The sequence below is a fragment of the Cygnus olor genome, chromosome 8, assembly GCF_009769625.2.
Source record: "Cygnus olor isolate bCygOlo1 chromosome 8, bCygOlo1.pri.v2, whole genome shotgun sequence".
NCBI classification, from domain to species: domain Eukaryota; kingdom Metazoa; phylum Chordata; class Aves; order Anseriformes; family Anatidae; genus Cygnus; species Cygnus olor.
This window is the reverse complement of record NC_049176.1, coordinates 22518017-22535341: the sequence shown is the minus strand read 5'-3', so window position 1 is coordinate 22535341 and position 17325 is coordinate 22518017. Positions and strand designations below refer to the sequence as shown.

The 17325-nt window shown below is 63.6% G+C and overlaps 3 protein-coding genes and 6 non-coding genes across 9 annotated transcripts; 3 read left to right on the top strand and 6 right to left on the bottom strand.

The window, feature by feature from the left end:
- Window positions 1–2920: 2920 nt before the first annotated feature.
- LOC121073852 lies at window positions 2921–5180 on the top strand. The gene is made up of 2 exons (XM_040565288.1): window positions 2921–2976; window positions 3241–5180. The coding sequence occupies exons 1-2, from the start codon at window positions 2958–2960 to the stop codon at window positions 4446–4448; spliced, it is 1227 nt and encodes a 408-aa protein (XP_040421222.1). The 5' UTR covers window positions 2921–2957; the 3' UTR covers window positions 4449–5180.
- A 1341-nt stretch (window positions 5181–6521) lies between these two features.
- Window positions 6522–11464, top strand: BEST4 (bestrophin 4). Its single transcript, XM_040565703.1, has 9 exons — window positions 6522–6673; window positions 6791–6885; window positions 7190–7423; window positions 7796–7950; window positions 8044–8121; window positions 8359–8511; window positions 8756–8836; window positions 9208–9362; window positions 9554–11464. Exons 1-9 carry the CDS (start codon window positions 6522–6524, stop codon window positions 9969–9971), a joined length of 1521 nt encoding a protein of 506 aa, XP_040421637.1. The 3' UTR covers window positions 9972–11464.
- Window positions 11150–11279, bottom strand: LOC121074431. The gene has a single exon (XR_005822331.1). It is a non-coding gene; the product is annotated as a small nucleolar RNA SNORA35 (small nucleolar RNA).
- Window positions 11465–11605: 141 nt separating the features above from the next.
- Window positions 11606–16521, bottom strand: RPS8 (ribosomal protein S8). Its single transcript, XM_040565704.1, has 6 exons — window positions 16400–16521; window positions 15577–15683; window positions 15101–15200; window positions 13536–13711; window positions 12476–12605; window positions 11606–11759 (listed from the first exon to the last, which is right to left on the bottom strand). Exons 1-6 carry the CDS (start codon window positions 16401–16403, stop codon window positions 11650–11652), a joined length of 627 nt encoding a protein of 208 aa, XP_040421638.1. The 5' UTR covers window positions 16404–16521; the 3' UTR covers window positions 11606–11649.
- Window positions 11963–12034, bottom strand: LOC121074418. Its single transcript, XR_005822318.1, has one exon. It is a non-coding gene; the product is annotated as a small nucleolar RNA SNORD38 (small nucleolar RNA).
- On the bottom strand, window positions 13244–13316 carry LOC121074419. Its single transcript, XR_005822319.1, has one exon. It is a non-coding gene; the product is annotated as a small nucleolar RNA SNORD38 (small nucleolar RNA).
- LOC121074420 lies at window positions 15290–15393 on the bottom strand. Its single transcript, XR_005822320.1, has one exon. It is a non-coding gene; the product is annotated as a small nucleolar RNA SNORD46 (small nucleolar RNA).
- LOC121074417 lies at window positions 15750–15834 on the bottom strand. The gene has a single exon (XR_005822317.1). It is a non-coding gene; the product is annotated as a small nucleolar RNA SNORD55/SNORD39 (small nucleolar RNA).
- A 256-nt stretch (window positions 16522–16777) lies between the features above and the next one.
- Window positions 16778–16892, top strand: LOC121074434. Its single transcript, XR_005822335.1, has one exon. It is a non-coding gene; the product is annotated as a U5 spliceosomal RNA (small nuclear RNA).
- Window positions 16893–17325: the final 433 nt, after the last annotated feature.

Here is a 17325-nt window from a genome sequence, read left to right as displayed (position 1 = left end):
GGCACACGACCCCCATAGACACAGGGATCCCCCCCCCCCCGAGAGACTCAAAGACCCCCACGGGCACGCAGAGACCCCTCCTCAACTCCCTTCCGCCTCTCCCGAGACCCGCAGACCCCCCTCCCCACGCACATCTAGGGGGGATTTTGAAGCCCACCTGTATGCTGCAGACCCTGACCCCCACACACCTACCCTGGATGCAGCCAGGCGCCCCCCCCAAAGCCCCCATTCTGTCCCAGTGGGGTCCCAGCCCACCCCAGGTGGGGCACTGGGGACATGGGGGGGGCAGTGGAAGATGCAGGTGGGCTGCCTGGCCACGCTGTCCCCTGGGTCTGTGCCTTTGTGCCACGCTTTGCTGGGTCTGGCCGTGCTGGCCCCGATGTGCAGTGGTGTCCGTAGGGTACAGTGGTGTCTGTAGGGCGCTGTGCCACCGCAGTGCTGCTCTCTAATGGCCACGGGGAAGACACGTCTCAGTGTCACCCAAAATAGGCCGCGGATGGGTGGATGTAGGGCAGCAGGACTGGCCAGAGAACCATGGCACCCCGCTCTCCCGGATCAGCAGCGGCGCAAAAGCCCCTCGAAAGCAGATCCTGCTGCCCTTCAGGGTAGCAGGACCATGTGCAAGTCCCTCGCTCTGTGCCAATTTCCCCTCCGCTCCCCCGAGGCAGCTCGGAGCTCTGCTCACTGACGCTCGATGTGCTCCTGAACACGCCGAGGGTTTTGCGTGAGCACCCCTGGCCAACCGGCCCCACATTTCGCAGCAAACCCACTCTCGTCCTCCGAGATGAGAACTGAACAAACCTGCCCGGAGGGAGAGATGAAAGGATCCGGCTCTGTTTACTTCCCTCTTGGCTTTCAACCTTTCGCGGAGGAAGTGTGTGCAAACACTCTGCCCGGCAGCACACCCGGGTTCCCCCTTCGGGGAAAGCTGCCGGTTTCCACCAGGGCCCCAGGGCTCCCCTGGGCACGGGTGGCGTCACGGTGCACCTCTGCCTTTCCGACGGAGGCCCCGGCTCGGGGCTCCCCGGGCAGAGCTGAGTCAGCTTCTGGAAGCAGCGCGGGGGTGGAGGCACCCGAGGGTGCAGGGAGGCCCCAGGGAGGTGCTGGGGGCAGCGGGACAACCTGCGGGGGCTTGTCCTGGGGCCTCCTGCTGGGAGCCACCAGCTCTGCTGCTCGCTGCTGGCTCCTGGCTCGGGCTGGGCTCGGGTGGGTGCCCACGTCCCCCCCCCCGGGGCTGGGGCACCTCACCGAGAGGGATGGAGCCCGGGAGCTGCTCCCCCCCACCTGCTGCTCAGCCCTGCCGTGATGCACGAGAGCATCAGAGCATCGCAGACGGGCGTTGGCCCACGCACCAAGCTCGGGCGGGTAGGAGGAGAGCGCGGTTTAATGTCAGCAGCCTGCCGAGCCTGCAGAAGGGGAGGCTCTGGGGTGATCCCACTGCTGCCTGCGCCTATCGGGTTGGAGGTACGAGGAGAAGGAAGCTGCAAGGAGAAGGGAGCTGCAAGGAGAAAGGAGCTGCAAGGAGAAGGGAGCTACGAGGAGAAGGGAGCTGCAATGAGAACGGAGCCACCTCTTTGGGGAGGTGCCCAGCGGAACGAGGACAGGCACCCGCTGCAAGTTGCATCGAGGAAAATTCCACCTAGACGTTAGGAAATGTTTTTTTTCCCCTCGAGAGTGGTGAAGTGCTGCAGAAGCCCGGAGAGGCTGTGGGACCTGTCCCCTCCACGAAATTCAGACCCAGCCTGTTCCCTCCGTGACCCCCCCGGTGCTGCTCAGCGGCAGCAGGAGCAGGGAAGCCAAACCCGGCTCTCTCGGCAGCTGCTGTAGGGTGCAGGCAGCACCCGTGCAGGAAGAGCACAGAAAGGGCCCTGGGACAGGAGAGCTGCCTGGGAGGGGGGGACAGCCCCGAACCTCTCAGGAGTGGGGTTTTCCCCCTGGCTCAGCGCTCTCACCCTGCAAAAGATGCCGAGGAGGAGGGGAGGGCGACGGAGCCGGGGAAGGAAGCGGCAGCACCGGCTGGGGAAGTGCCGAGGGGAAGCTGCAAATCCAGGCAGAGCCGCCTGGAGGGAGAGATAAAAGGATCCCCATCCCTCCGGGTTAAGGCAGCACTTGGATTTGGGGGTGTGGGAGGCAGCCTGAGCTGGGCAGGAGGGCGGCCACCGGATCCCAGCCCCGCTGTTGTCACCTTGCTGAGCGTTGCCAAGCCGCCGCTCCCCCGCCGCGTGCCTCAGTTTACCTGGCTCCTCGGGGCACGTTGCACACCGCCGTGAGCCCATGGCCGTGTTTTTGGGGCGTGGAAACGCAGCTCCTCTCTCCAGCGCTGCTTTCCCTGTAGGTCGTGGTGCTGTGTCCTCTTCCCCAGCCGGGTGTGGGGTGGAAGGAAGTCAGAAGGGGCCCGGCCATGCTGGAGAGGGCGGCTGGCCCCGTTGTGGCCCCTTTGGTCCCCGTCCCACCACCATGTCCACCCCGCATCCTCGTCCCAGCGGGGCTGGGGGGCACATCGCGCCCCCCCAGGTGGGGAGCAGGGGGCTGGGACCTCTCCCCCCCTCAGGAGAGCAGGGAATGGGGCAGACCCCGGCCCAGCCCCTCTGCCATGGTTTGGGGGGGCTGATGCTGGGGTCGAGGGGCTCGGGGGGGCTGGGGGCTTGTTGGGGGGGCTGGGAGCTGGGGGGGTTGGAGGGGGCTCTGGGCTTTGGCGGATGGAGAGGGGAAGGTTAGGGAGGGGTGCCCGGGTTCGGGGTGTGGGGGGTGCCCTGCTTTTCGGGGGCACAGCGGGGCGGGCGGGGGCCCGGCGAGGGATCGGGGCGGGGGGGGCCGAGCTCGGGGCGGGGGCCGGAGGTGCGGGGCGAGGCGGGCCCCGGGGCGGCCGGGTTCCGGCGGGGCCCCCCCGGCAGCGAGGCGGAGCCGGGCGGCGGCGGCGGCGGCTGCGGGGGGAGCGCGGAGCGGCCCCGGGGAGCATGGGGCGGGCGGCGGCAGGTGAGCGGCGGGGGGACGGGGATGGGGCGGGGGGGGGACACGAGGAAAAACCCGGGGGGGACACGGGCGAAACCCCGGGGGGAACAGCGGGACGGCCCCGGGGGTGGCATCCCCGGGGTGCGGGGACCAAGTGCGGGGCGAGCGGAGGGACCGGGGGCGTTATCGGGGCGTTACTGGGGTAGGGGTGGGGGGAGAAGCCCCCGGCTGTGGGGTGCTGGGTGTTGGGGCCGCAGCGGGGTGCCCATCTCCCCGGCTGTCCCGCAGGCACCGCGCTGCAGACCCTGTCCCTGTGCCTCCTGCTCGCCGCCAGCCTCGCCCAGGACCCGGCACCGGAGAGCTGCAACTGCACCGAGCCCCTGGACTTCGAGGCTTTCCGGGCTGCTCCGCTCGCCGAGAGCTGCTGCCTCAACTTCAGCAGCTCCAACGTCACCCTGCTGGACTGGGGGGCTCTGGTGGGGGTGCGGGGGCTGCGGGAGCTCGACCTCTCGCACTGCGGCATCGCGGCCATCAGCAACGCGCAGGGCGTCCCCCCCGCCCTGGAGGTCTTGCACTTAAGCCACAACCAGCTGGAAAGCCTCCCGGGGGGCTTTCTGGAAGATGCCCCGAACTTGAAGATCCTCTACCTGGACAGGAACCAGCTCCGGGAGCTTCCCAAATCCTTCCTGAAAGCATCAACTCGGGTGCAGGAGGTCTACCTGGGCTATAACGCCCTGACTTCCCTCCCCAGCAGCCTCCTGCAGCCGTCCCTGCTCCGGCTCCAGGTGTCCAACAACAGCTGGGACTGCAGCTGCGCCCTGCTCAGCGCCCTGCAGGGCCGGCCCGGCCTGGCCGCCGGGCTCACCTGCCACACGCCGGAGCGGCACCGCGGCGCCGAGCTCCGCAGCATCCCCCGGGACGAGCTGTGCCGCTCGCACAGCCTCACCGCCCTCTTCATCTGCCTGCCCCCCCTCCTCCTCCTCGCCAGCATCGCCTGCTGCTTCTGCAGGAGGAAGAGGAAAACCAACTACAGCCTGGGGGGCAGCCACCCAGCCACCACGGAGAGGGGCAGCGCGCCGGTGCCCCCCGAACCCCACCGCTACGTCCCCTACGAGCTGCCCGCTGCCCCCTCCGAGAAGGAGAAGAAGGTGCTGCTGGGGGGGCCGGCGCTGCTCCAGCCCTCCCAGGACCCTCTGGAGAGCAGCAGGGACCTGTACGAGGAGGTGGAGATCCGGGTGGGATCCCACGTGCGGCCCCACGACGGGCAGCGGGGCGCGGGGCCGGGCACCCAGCGGGGAGCCCCGGGAGCTGGGGTGGAGGAGCTGGGGGGCAGCGGGGCAGAGGGGGACACGGTGAGCGTGAGCGACGTCCTGAAGGACTCGGCCGACCGGGAGAAGATCTACATGAACCAGGCGACCAACTACTACAACCTGGTGCCCGGCATCGAGCTGGAGGACTCGGACAACCTGGAGTATGAGAACATCGACCTGCACTGAAGGGGGGACGGGATACGGGACTCGGGGGGCAACAGGAGGTGGCCGTGGCTGGGAGAGGCCGCGAGCCGCCCTGCTGTGGCTTGCACTGGCTGTTTGTGAACGTGTACCCCCAAATTTCCCCCCCCTTCCCCTGCACTCCCGTGTGCACCCCTCGCTTGCCACGTGCTGCGGCTGGGCAGGGCTGCGAGCGGCTCTGGGCACCGGGGGTTTCTCTGCACGAGGGTTTTGGGGACGCAGGCACCCAGGAAGGACGTGGAGAGGAGGTGAGGGCTCTCCCGTATGGTTTTTAGGGCCAGGTGACAACAGCGTGCGTGCCAGGGCCGCTGACCAGGGCTCTGTCCCCTCTGCAGCCAGCTGGTACGAGGCACGGACCCGCTGCCCCCAGCCTGCATGTATCAGGGTCTGGGGACGAGAAACGTGGTCTGCGTGTGGGGTCCTGCGCGGGATTGGCGGGGTCTTGCTGCAAAGGGGAGCCTGGAGTGGCCCTGCCTGCTCCCCCAGCACGTTTCATGTGTCCTGTTCACACGAGTGCTTGTGCACACGCGTGTGCAAGGACTGGGCATGGATGGCCTTGCTCGTGCCGGGCCCTGCTCAGCAAAAGGCTTTTGTTTGCAGGGCGTCCATAGGGTGCCACCGGAGCAGAGGGGTGCCCTTTGCAGCCTTCCCTCCCCGATGTGCTGCCCGGCCCTGCAGGAGCCAGCTCCTGATGCGAAATAAATCATTTTACCTTTGGCACTGCGGCTGCGCCCCGTCTCTGCTGGGCTGGGGGCGGTGGGTGCCGGCCCTCGGGGCTGAGCGAGCTGCAGCCCGTGATTTACAGCCCATGAAGGAAGCTGCCAGCCTGCCGCGGGCACCGTGCTCACCAGCCAGGGCAGGACGGGCTGGGGGTGCTGTAAATTATCTCCCTGCAGAGCCCCGTGGGTCGCATCCGCCCATGGGTGCCTGCAGGGGTGCAGACAGCCTCGTGCCCCATACCCACGCCGCTTTCTCCAGCAGGAGATGGACCAGGGGCATCGGGGGATGCGCCGAGGGCATTTCCCAAGCTGGAAGCCCCCAGCTCCGTGGGTCGGAGCCGTGGCAGGCTGTGCCGGGCCCCGTGCCCGGCAGGAAGGGAGCCGGGCAGGGCGGGACGCGGCGCTATGGCCGGCAAAGGAAGCGACGTTTCCTGCCCGGCGCAGCCTCGCAGCCCGTGGTGGTGGTGCTCGCTCCTGCCTCGGGCTGCCTTGGGCTGGAGGGTGCAAGCACCAGCACGGGTTGGGGATGAGGACAGGGTGGTTTCGCTGCATGTCGCGCTGCTCCTCACGGATGTTTCCCACTGGTTCACGTCCCGCTGGGACATTCGCCCTCCCAGCTCCCTCCCTGAGAAAGTGGCCCCGTGCCAGACGTCCCCAAGCCTCCACCACCCCCGCCAGGTGCTGCAGCCAAGGGACACCCAGGGGACCCCGGCGTGCCCCAGCTCTGCTGCCCACCCTGCAGCTCGTGCTGTCCCCCAGCCCCCCTGGGGACACAGAGGGACCGGGAACTGCCGCAGAGCACGAGCAGGCAGGCCGGGGCTGGCCCCAGGACGTGGCAGCGAGGGGCGCGTTACCCACGGGCACCCCAGAAACACCCCGCAGCCCCCCCGAGCCAGCTCACCCCGGGGTCACATTCCCAGGGCTGCCAGGAGCGGTGACAACCCCCATCCTTTCCCCTCCTCCTCATGGAGCCTAAATTCAGCCCGCCAAGGGGAACGGCCCAAACCACCCCGCTGGCTCCTGTGCATCCCCAGGTCCGACGCCAGCAGCTCCCACCGAAATCTCCGGTGGCAGGGAGGTGTGACCGTCCCGTAATTCCCTGTTCCCTGCCCGTGACAGCTCCAATCCATCACGTGGAGGGCTCGGCCGACGGGTTCACACCGGGGTATTTAGGGGGGAAGGCACCGGGTGCTGCTAGGGACGTGCAGAGCAGCGTGGGGAGGGCGTGGGGCGAGCCGGCCCATGGGCACCGGTGCTTGGCGTGGCAGCGAGCACACGTCCCGGCCGGCAGCGTGTACCCCGCTTCTCCCCCAGCAGTGAGATCATCATCCGTGCCACCATGACCGTCTCCTACACGCTCAAAGTCGCCGACTCCCGTTTCGGGGGCTTCTCCAAGCTGCTCTTCCGCTGGAAGGGCAGCATCTACAAGCTGCTGTACAAGGAGTTCATCGTCTTCGTGGTGCTGTACGCGCTGCTCAGCGTCGTCTACCGGTGAGTAGCGGAGCGACTGGGACCCCACAAGGAGAAGGGGACCCAGGGGATGGCTTTTTTGGGGGGGAGGGGGGTCTGAGGCAGCTCGCCTCTGACCCCAATGCGTGCCTGCTGCAGGCGGCTGCTGACCGAGGAGCAGAAGCGTCTCTACACCAAAGTGGCTCAGTACTGCAACCGCTCCACGGACCTCATCCCCATGTCCTTCGTCCTAGGTACGGGTCCCTCTCCTGCTCCCCCGCGGCATGGGGATGCCCCATCCTGCCCCCATGCCAAAATTGCCCCGTTGCCTGGGGCCGGATGGCACTCAGCTCCCAAAGCCACCGAGCACAGCTCCCTGGCCCTTTTCCAGAGCCAGGGAAGAGCCGGGGATGTCCCCACCTCCATCCCTGGGGAGAGCAGTCCAAGGGGAAGGACAACGTGCTCTTTATCCCCCGACCTGTCACCCCTGGAGAGCCGGCAGGTCCCCCGGGCGTGGGCTCGTCACCTCTCAGAGCCCCCTGCGCCGTCTCCGCACAGGTTTTTACGTCACCCTGATCGTGAACCGGTGGTGGGCGCAGTACACCAGCATCCCCCTGCCCGACCAGCTCATGTGCATCATCTCCAGCAACGTCCACGGCAAGGACGAGAGGGGTCGGATCCTGCGGCGCACCCTCATCCGCTACGCCAACCTCTCGGCCGTCCTCATCCTGCGCTCCGTCAGCACCAGGGTGCTCAAGCGCTTCCCCACCATGGACCACGTGGTGGAAGCGGGTGAGGGGGGGCAAAGCCTGGGGGGGGAACAGCTTGAAATATGGGGCGAGAGAGCTGGGAAGCTCAGCAGTGTCCCCGTCACCCCGGGGTGGGCTAAGGGGTGGCAGTGGGGAGCCCCTGGGTCCCCTTGCAAGCATCCCTGACCCACACGTGAGGCGGCATCCTGCCCCGATGTGGAGGGGTTATTTCCTCGCATGGACACTGCATGTGTCCCTAAGGAAACCCATGGCCCCTCTGCCCCCCCCCCAGACCCTGGAAAACCCCACGTTCCTCCTGGGGAGGGTCCCCAAAAACTCCCTTTGCCCCACCACCGGGGGTCTGCGGCGCTGAGCCCCTGCTGCTCGCCACCCCCCCCCCCCCCCACCGCCGCAGGCTTCATGACGCAGGACGAGCGCAAGAAGTTCGAGAGCCTGCACTCGGACTTCAACAAGTACTGGGTGCCCTGCGTGTGGTTCACCAACCTGGCGGCGCAGGCCAGGCGGGACGGCCGCATCCGCGACGACGTGGCCCTGCGCCTGCTGATGGACGTGAGTGGTGCCGGGCGCGCGGGGGGCACGGCACCGCGGGGGGCGGGGGGGGGGGGAGACCCGGGCAAAACCCGTCCTTGTCCTCCCTGCCAGGAGCTGAACGCGTACCGGGCCAAGTGCAGCATGCTGTTCCACTACGACTGGATCAGCATCCCGCTGGTGTACACGCAGGTGGGTGACCGGACCCCCGGTAAAAGCGATTTGTTCCCACCGTGCGCCCGGTGCCGCCGGCGCCCAGCGATGCGCAGGAGCACGGGGTGGATGGGGAGCGTGGCACGGGGGGGGGATCGCCCCTCGGGTGGGCTTCGGGCTTTAGCCTGGAGCACCTGAGAGCGTCATCGAGCAGCAAAGCCTCTGGCAGCCTCACGTCCCCCCTCGCTGCCACCGCTGTCCCCGTGCTCCCCGCAGGTGGTCACCATCGCCGTGTACTCCTTCTTCGCCTTCTGCCTCATCGGGCGGCAGTTCCTGGAGCCGCTGGAGCCGGGGCAGGAGGGGGATCTGGACATGTACGTGCCCCTCTCCACCCTCCTGCAGTTCTTCTTCTACGCCGGCTGGCTGAAGGTGAGACACGGCCGGGGGGGTGCCCGGGGGTCCCTGGCCCAGGGCTCGGCACCGGCCACGTCACGGCTGGTGGCCCTCGGGGACGTGTCACGGCGGGGCACCAGGGGGATGGAGGCTGCTCACTGCAGGGCACTGCCCGTTTCAGGTGCCCCGTGGGTGGCCCGATGGGAAGGTGTCCCAGGAGGGTGTCCCAGGAGGGTGTCCCTGTCCCCGACCCCGTGTCACCTGCCCCCTCCCTCCGCAGGTTGCCGAGCAGATCATTAACCCGTTCGGGGAAGACGACGATGACTTCGAGACCAACAAGCTGATAGACAGGAATCTGCAGGTGGGGTGTTGTGTTGGGTGGGCATCGGGACGTCCCCGCAACGTGGCAATGGGGACTGTCCCCCCTCAGCCCTGCTCCTGGTCTTTGTCCAAAAGAGATTCCCATCTAGGTGCAGGGCTGCACCTTGTCCCTCCGTCCCCTGTCCACCCGTGTATCTGCTCCCCCTGGCAGGGTCAGCATCCTCCCCCAAGGGACACTCAGCAGCCTGGCACCGCTGCTCGTCCCCACCACCCAGGAAGGCATTTAAAAGAGGAAAACCCCAAATGCAGCCAGGGGATGCACCCGGAGCCTCCCTGGCTCCTTCCAACCCCTGCAAGGCTGGTGCTGGCAGCAGGACCTGCAGACACCGGGTCCTCATCCCCCGTCCCCAGGTGTCCCTGCTCTCGGTGGATGACATGTACCAGAACCTGCCGCCAGCCGCCAAGGACAAGTACTGGAACGAGTCCACGGCTCAGCCCCCCTACACCATGGCCACCGCCGCCGAGACCCTGAAGCCCTCCTTCCTGGGCTCCACCTTCGACATGCGGTGAGTGCACGGCACGACGCAGCCGGGAGCCCCAGCTGGAGACTTGGCGGGGGGGGGGTGTCCCTGCCTGCACTCTGTGCCCTGGGTGCCACCGTCCCGGCATGGCCCCGTGCAGGGCTGGGTGTCCCCAACCCGTCAGGGGGACCTTGGGGACGCGTGGCCGTCCCCATCGCCCTGCCGTGCTCCCCCAGCATGTGCGAGGACGCGGAGCAGAGCCAGCCGGTGGAGGTCTCGCCGAGCATGCCGCGCATCCAGACGCCCCTGCTCGGCCGCTTCCTCGCCGCCGCCTCCCCCGCCATCAGCATCAAAAATTTCAGCCGGGGCGGCCGAGCCACCCCCCACCTGCGGCGTCCCCGGGGGGACGGAGCCTTCCCCTCCCCGCACCCTGGCCGCCCCGAGGACCCCGAGGCGGTGGATCGCATCGAGGAGGAGGAGACGGAGGATGAGGAGAGCCGGGGCAGCGAGCCCCCCATGCGGGGTGGTCCCCTGGGGGGACCCCGGTCGCCGAAGGCCTCCGAAATGCGGAGGAAGGAGCTGCCGCTGGTCCTGGTGAAGGCTCCGTCCAGCGAGAGCATCGGGGCTGAGCGGCCGGGGGGCTGGGAGCCCTGAGGGTGCCCCGATGGCAACCCCGACCCTGTCCCCAGACACCCCCTCGTGCCCCCCTGCATGGTTTTTCTCCAGCCAGCCCTGCGCCAGGTTGGTGGGGAGGTCCCGGTGGTTTTGGGGTTGGGCACGCAGCATTCAAAGCCAGCTGTTAGCCCCAAAATTGCAGGATTCAGCTCGTGTGTGTGGCGATGCCACTCACTGGTACGGCCACGCTCACTCCCTGCTACCAAGGGCCAACAGAGGGGACAGGGGACAGCCCAGACACCGAGCAAGGGACAGGACAACGGCATTCGGCGCCGTGCTGATGGCCCCTCGGCGTCAATAAAGCTGCTGCCAGCTCCAGCTTTCAGGTTCGTTCTTGGCGGTGCAAAGAGGGTGGATTCCATCCCCTGGACTGACGCCGGGGACTGTCGCGGGGTGTTAGACCCAGCAACAGAGCCAGATGCTGTAAAGCAAAAGGGCGCACACGCCCCTGGCCAGGTGCCACCCCGTCCCATTCCCATGTCACACCTACGGCACGGTGGCAGTGCCGGCTTCGTTCCCACGGGCCGTTGCCCTTGGCTGCCGCGTTTCGGAGCAATGACACCAATGCAATTTACAAGCAGCGCGCACTGATGAATTAGGCATAATCCTGCTCGTCAGGGGTTTACAGCCCCTGCCCTTACCCCAACACGGCAATTGTCTCGGTTTCTCCCTCCGTACAAAGTCCCCCAGGAACACCCTGAATCCTGTTTGCTCTCCGCAGAGGGCGAGCAGAGAGAAACAAACCGGGAGGAAGCAGCCGTGACACATCCCTCCCAAACGCCCTTTATCGCGTCCGCCCTGCCTCTCTGGAAATAGGCGTTGCTAGAAAGCAGGGAAAGTTTACCCGAGATCGCTATGGAGAAGGAACGCGCTTGTGCAAACGTCACGCCCCGGCCAGGTCCCACCTCGAGACTCCAGGAGCGCCTGGTCCCACCCTGCAGGCACAGCGCCGGGCCGAGGCAGCGGTGCCGCGCTCCCACCAGGGCAGATGTGAGGTTGGGTAGGGGGGGCACGCACCTGGCAGGCACGCACTCCAGAACTAGACGCCACATTTATTTATTTCAAGTTGTTCATCATCGAATGCCCCAAAACATCTGGAAAGGTTCGTACTGTTCAGCAGTTTTCCAATCCCGCAAGTGACAGGGCAGAAAGCTGGAACTTGTCCCCAGCTTTCGAAAGGGGCAGGCCACGAGGAGAGCCCGGCCCTTCTGCTAGAAGGGATTTCTCTTGCACTGGGATGAGACCAGGGAGGTCAGGGAGAGACCAGCCAGTCACTTAGCAGTGCAGCCGCATTCAGCAGCTTCGAGACAAGGCAGGGGACCCCGAGGTGAGCGTGCACGGGGAACCCCGTCAGCTCCCGGAACGGCAGAACTCCAACGGGGGTGGGCACCCGCACCTTCCTCCTGCAGCCTTTTCCACGCCCGTCTGGTCCACCAAGTCACCGTCCCAGCGCCCCGTGAGACGGTTTAGTCAGGAGCGAGCAGGGTCACGGTTTGCCCGAAGACACAAAAGCACCCCGTGGATTCCAGCAGATCCTTCTTGCTTTCACATTTTGGGGGAGCTACACAAGCCCCCTCCGCCCTGCAGAGACAAATAAGCACGCTACCCATTCGTTATAGGTTTTGTTTATTGGTTCTCTCAGGTGAACAGTTTGTTTTCATTTGCCTTTTCTGGCCTTGATCTTCCTCAGGTAGAACTCTAATTCCTTGCCTTCCAACACATAGCCATCAGCTCGGCCACACTGTCCAGGTCTGGAGGCAATGCAAGCTGCAAGGAGAAGTCACTCGGTTTAATTAAATAAATTCGCTACCCCGGTACGTACACGCGGCAGGAAACGCCGCCTGCAGTCCCTGCAGAAGCATGAACGAGCAAGGCTCGGTAACAGACACCAGCTTGTGTGCTGCCTTAATTCCTCCCCCAAGAGACCTTGCTCTTGAACCCGCTCTGCTGGGCTGCGCCCATAATGAAGTCCTCTTCAGATCTCCAAACTGTCATCGCTCAAATTCAGTAGCAGAACTGGACAAAGGTCTCATCACCAGAAGACTTCGAAACACGGAACTATTCACACCAGACCCTGAAACTGGCGGTAGCTGTCTGTGTGCGCGGCCGGGCTGTTTCTGACACGCAGTACGCCCATAGGCGCCTGCTCATTTGCAAGTCTCACGTCCCACCATTTATTTCAAACGCCAACCAGGAATGACCGACTGCTAGCTGGGACACGAAGCAATTCAAGCGACAGAAACAGATCTCCTGTTCCCGCCAGGCCTGGGCTATCCCCAGAGAAGGTAAAAGAAGAGTTCCCCTACGCTCAGAGGACGCTTGCGCAAATAGATCGGGAAAACACCCCCACTGCTTTCATCTCAGTTAGCTTTATCACAGCTTGTAGGGAAATGGTCCCAAGAACAAGAAGGGTACCTGCTCTGGAACCTGCTTACGCCCTGACTCCCTTACACCCACCCACACCACGGCCCCCCAGGACTCACCGAGCAGCTTTCCCTGCTGGAACTGCTCCTCGAGGATGCTTGCTATCTTGGCATTCTTCTTTCGCTCATCGTATTTTTTCTGGATCTTCTTTGAGCGCTTCTTGTTCAAAATTTCCTCCTCTTCAGGAGTCTAAAACAAGACCGTAGGTAAAAACGAGGTTAGCGTTAAGCGAAGGCACGGTTAAGCAGACAGCCACCTCCTGCAAGAGCAGGTCCCCACTAGCATCAAAGAGAACCCAGCACTGTTTTGTGTTTCCCAAGTCACATCTTCCACAGCTACAAACGCCTCAACCTAACAGAACCGGGTGCTGCTTTTCACTTGTGAGGCCAACAAACCCAGCACCGCTGACTGGAGTCACCGATGACAACGCAGCACAGCGCCCCCAGGAAACACGCTCTAGACAGACGTAGCTGCAAAGCTTTCCCTAATGAATTACCCCTCCTCCAAAAAAAGTGAGCACATGTCTCTTCTCCAGACATGAGAGCGCTTGGGCGCGGCACAAGTCCTGGCAAACAGGTTACGAGCTCTCCCCACGCTTCTGAACTTCACGGTGATCAGCTCGCAAGTGCTTTATTTTGTAAGGCAAGGAGACAACCCCAAGCTGAATGCTACACACAGGTGTTTAAATAACTTAATCTGGGGTTTGGATCTTAAAATTAGAGGCGATGAGCCTGGATGAAGATGCTTTAAGCAAAGTTTAGTCATCAATCCACGAGCTTCTCATCAGAGGACAGCGCTGCCCCAGCACAAGGGCCTGCCCGCAAAGCCCTCCTCAGCATCACAAAGCGTCATCGCCCTTCCTTCAGCAGCAGAACCGGACAGAAGTATCATCATCAGAAGACATCTACAGGCAGGCCCCTGTGCAATGCCTCGGAGACGACTCCGTGCTCCTGAACAGAGCCCGACTCCTGCTGGGAAGGCAGCCTGCGTGGCCGATGCTATCGCTGACAGGCACCCAGCCGATCTCACGACTAGCCGCCTCCAGCAGGGCGGCCTCTCCTCTCCCCAGGAGCCGCAGCGACCCCCAGCCGTGAAGAACCCACCCAGTCCCACGCGTACCAGTTTGGCACCCTTCTTGCGTCCAAGGGGCAAGGCATAGTGGGCTTCATACCACTGCCGGTACGGGGTGCTGTCGACGAGAACGATGCAGTTCTTCACCAGGGTCTTTGTCCGCACCAGCTCGTTGTTGGAAGCATTGTAGACAACATCGATGATCCTGGTCTTGCGGGTGCAGCCTTTCAAAAGAAGAGTACGAATTCAAACCCCCAGGGATCAGACAACTGAGGACACAGTCCGCAGCATCCCACACGTACCCTAAAATCACCTCACTCGTCACCCGATCAGTCCTCCAGCTTCCCAGGCACTGACTTAAATTGAACTGAACGATGCAGCTAGTTTTCATCAGTCCAACTTTCTGCTGCCAGGACAGAAGCCTGTACCTGGGGAAAAGATTCAACCTAGATGAAAAACTGCGGCCTTGCTGAAACTCATCTCTAAGATGACTGAATGATGTTGAAAGCTACATTTCTGGGCCTGAGGATACCTCAGCAGATGCCAACTAACACCGCACACAGGGCTCAATCCCGAATATAGTTCCTAGAATTACTGGAGTAAGCCTTGTTGAACAGGGTTGCTCCGCAACACCTAACAGAAACCACTTCCACAGGACGAGGGGTGATGAGCAAACAGAGAGGACGCTGATGTTTTCACCCTTCACGGCCCACCTGAAGCATCCGGTATCAGCTACTAGATTTGAGCGTTTAGCAGTTGCCAACCCTGCAGACACAGCCCTCGCTGCACGCAAAGGCCGGGTGCAAGAGGGGTTTTCTTTTCTTTACTCGTGTACCTCACACTTGTTCCGCAACGTGCGCTCAGTCCCTGCACTTCTCTGCTATTGCCTACGAATGACAGCACTCTTCCAGCTGGGACAACGCTGTTGTCAGTGAGAAGAAAGCTCGTGCCTTCTGCCTCGTGCCACGCCGCTCGCTGAAACCCTTACTGCTGGCTTTATCGTCACACAGGGTAACAGTGACTGGGCCTGAGCTCAAGCCGAATGGTTTTTGTTTTGTAATTCCTAGAACAAAACCCACCCCGTTCAGTGGGATTACTGCAGGCTGCCCTCTCATTTCTGTGCTGCCCGCTTCTGCTTAGCTAAGCGGGAGGAATTAAAAAGCGTGTGCTCATGTAACATGGCCACGGGCCGCTCTTTTGCTGAAAAATCCTCAGCCTTCTCTCTTGGACAGGACTACCTAACTCTCAGCAGATGTTCATCAATAAACTGGGCAGCACGTGAGTTGCATTTGTGAAGACCTAACCTGCAGGTATTTTGCGTTTTCCCCCCTCTGCAGCCCCCCAAAGCCCGGCAGGCAGGCGATACGAGCGTGTCACTCAGGGTAACTATGACACTCCAATCACTGTGAGCCCAGCAGACGTTCAAGTCTCCTAAGGCCACATAAGGTCAAAGTTATCATCACCACGCAGTCAGCCTCAGATCCACTTCTGCCAAGTTCAGCGTGTCCGAAATCAGCCTAGAAAGCTCTGCATCGCCCCTCTACTCCGTAGCTGTACCGGAGATCAACGCGTGTGGAAGGTTTTTGAACACACCAGGGTTATAACGTACTTACATTCGGATCCCCAGGAGAAGTTGCCGACGTCCAGGCGAAGGGCACGGTATTTCTTGTTGCCGCCACGAACCCTCACTGTGTGAATCCGGCGCGGACCGATCTACATCGGAAACAAACCCCAGTGAGGTTGGCGCTGGCGTGCTGCGCGGCACGCACACAGGAGCCCAGCCAAACTCTGAACCGAAGGCAATGTGGTCAGTGTAACTATGACAAACCCCAGCATCGGCAGATGCGGAAAGTGACCAAAACGGTCCGTTGCATCCGCCTAAGGTGAGAATTTCATCACTCCAATTGCCTCTTACTGCAAAAACCTACCGCTCCCTCCCACAGGCATAAAGAAAAACGCCATCCTTTATAAAAGCAGAGACAGATATCTAATCGCTCACAAACAACAACGTATTTTTAAGCCTCTAGAAGCACACAATCATCAAATCAAATTTTAAAAAATAACTAACTGTCCTCCCCAAGCCACCCACCTTAGTGTTGGCCGGCGGCCGCCCCAACTCATACTTCCTCTTCTTGTGGTAGGGCTTCCTCTTGCCCCCAGTCTTGCGACGCTTATGCCAGTTGTCCCTGGAGATACCTGAATGGAGAGCAGCGCGGTCAGAAGACGGCATGGATTCCACCTGGCCATGGCTGGGCGAGGGTCTGAGTCCTCAGCTCTCCAAGGTTGGTATCCTCACAGTGCACTCAGCCTTATGCAGCAGTTAGAAATGCTTCATCATTGGAACTCAGAGCCTCCTCGACCTCCTCTCCCCCAGCAGATCAGAGGAAGGCAGCCTCCCGCCGTCCAGCAGCTCTGCAGGGACCACCCCAGCCCTCTGCAGGAAGCCACCTCATGAATTAGCTTACAGGACCCTACGGGAAGGGCCCACCTCACGCTGCGAAGCCCCCTGTGACACGTACCTTATGCTGCGCACTGCATCTTGCAGCTCCTTAGGAGCGGATCCCCTCCCCACCTGACTGACGGGCCCTATGGGGTACACCCCCACTCAACCCTCCCTTCTCCAACTGAGCCCCCAAAAGGCGCTGCCTCCTGGGTACGGAGCCCCCCCATCACCCCCCCCTTCATCCGCAGGGCCCCCTACAGCAGCCTCCCCCCGCCGCCATGTTGGGCCCGGCCTCCCTCCCCTCCTCCCCCCGCCAGCCACTCGGCGCTGCGGCAGCCGCCCCCAGTGGCGGTCAGCGGGGCCCGGCAGCACCCCCGGCTGCCCCCCGGAACGGATGGCGGCAGGCGGCGGCAGCGCGGCGGGCGGATGGCGGCGGATAGCGGCCGGGCCCGGCGGCGGCCCCACTCACCCATGGCGCGGCCCTGGCGCAAAGAGGCGGCGCGGAGGCTCACGGGGCGGTTTGGCGCAGCGAGCTCTCGCGAGAGGGAGTGACGTCATCGCGCCGCGGCCCTGTGCTGTTGCTAGGCGACGCGGCGGCGGTGACGGCGGAGGCCAGAGGGCTGATTTGCATACCCACGGTGCACCGCGCGGCGCCGACCGCTCCCGCCCGCTCCGGTCCCGTTTCCGCAGCTCCCGCGGGACCGCTCGGGGCCGGGAACGGGGCCGGGAGGCGGGGAGGGGATGGGGGGGAGCGGGGCCGGGGGGGGCCGGAGCGGGCGGGGGGGCGGCGCCGTGAGCTCGGGGGCGGCGGGCGGCGCTGGGGCCGGGCCGGGGGGAAGCGTGCGTCATACTCTGGTTTCTCTTCAGATCGTATAAATCTTTCGCCTTTTACTAAAGATTTCCGTGGAGAGGAACAAGCACGAGTGTCGTGGAATTTTTTGAGGCTCTGCTTCGGCAGAGCTGCCCCGATTTGGTCAAAAACAGAGGAATTCCGCCTCATATGCACACGAGGCTGTTTAGTCATCTGGGGTCGCCGCAGGGTGGTGTTGGGCGAGCGTCAGCCAGCACCCCCAGGTCCTCCTCGCCCCCTTCCAGCCGCTCTTCCCCAAGCCTGTAGCGCTGCATGCGGTTGCTGTGCCCCAAGGGCACGACCCAGCCATGTTGAACCCCACCCCCTTGGCCTCTGCCCATCTACCCGACCTGCCCGGGTCCCTCTGCAGGGCCTTCCTGCCCTCCAACACCTCCCCCCAAAGCCTTCCTACCCTCCGTCAGATCGACGCTGCTGTGAGAGGCAAAGCTGCGTTTCTGCAATAGAAGGTGGTTTTGCAGTGGAAAATTCCCCTAACCTTACGTATTCAAAAGCGATCGTAGGGCATAGCAGTTGGGAGTGCGTTA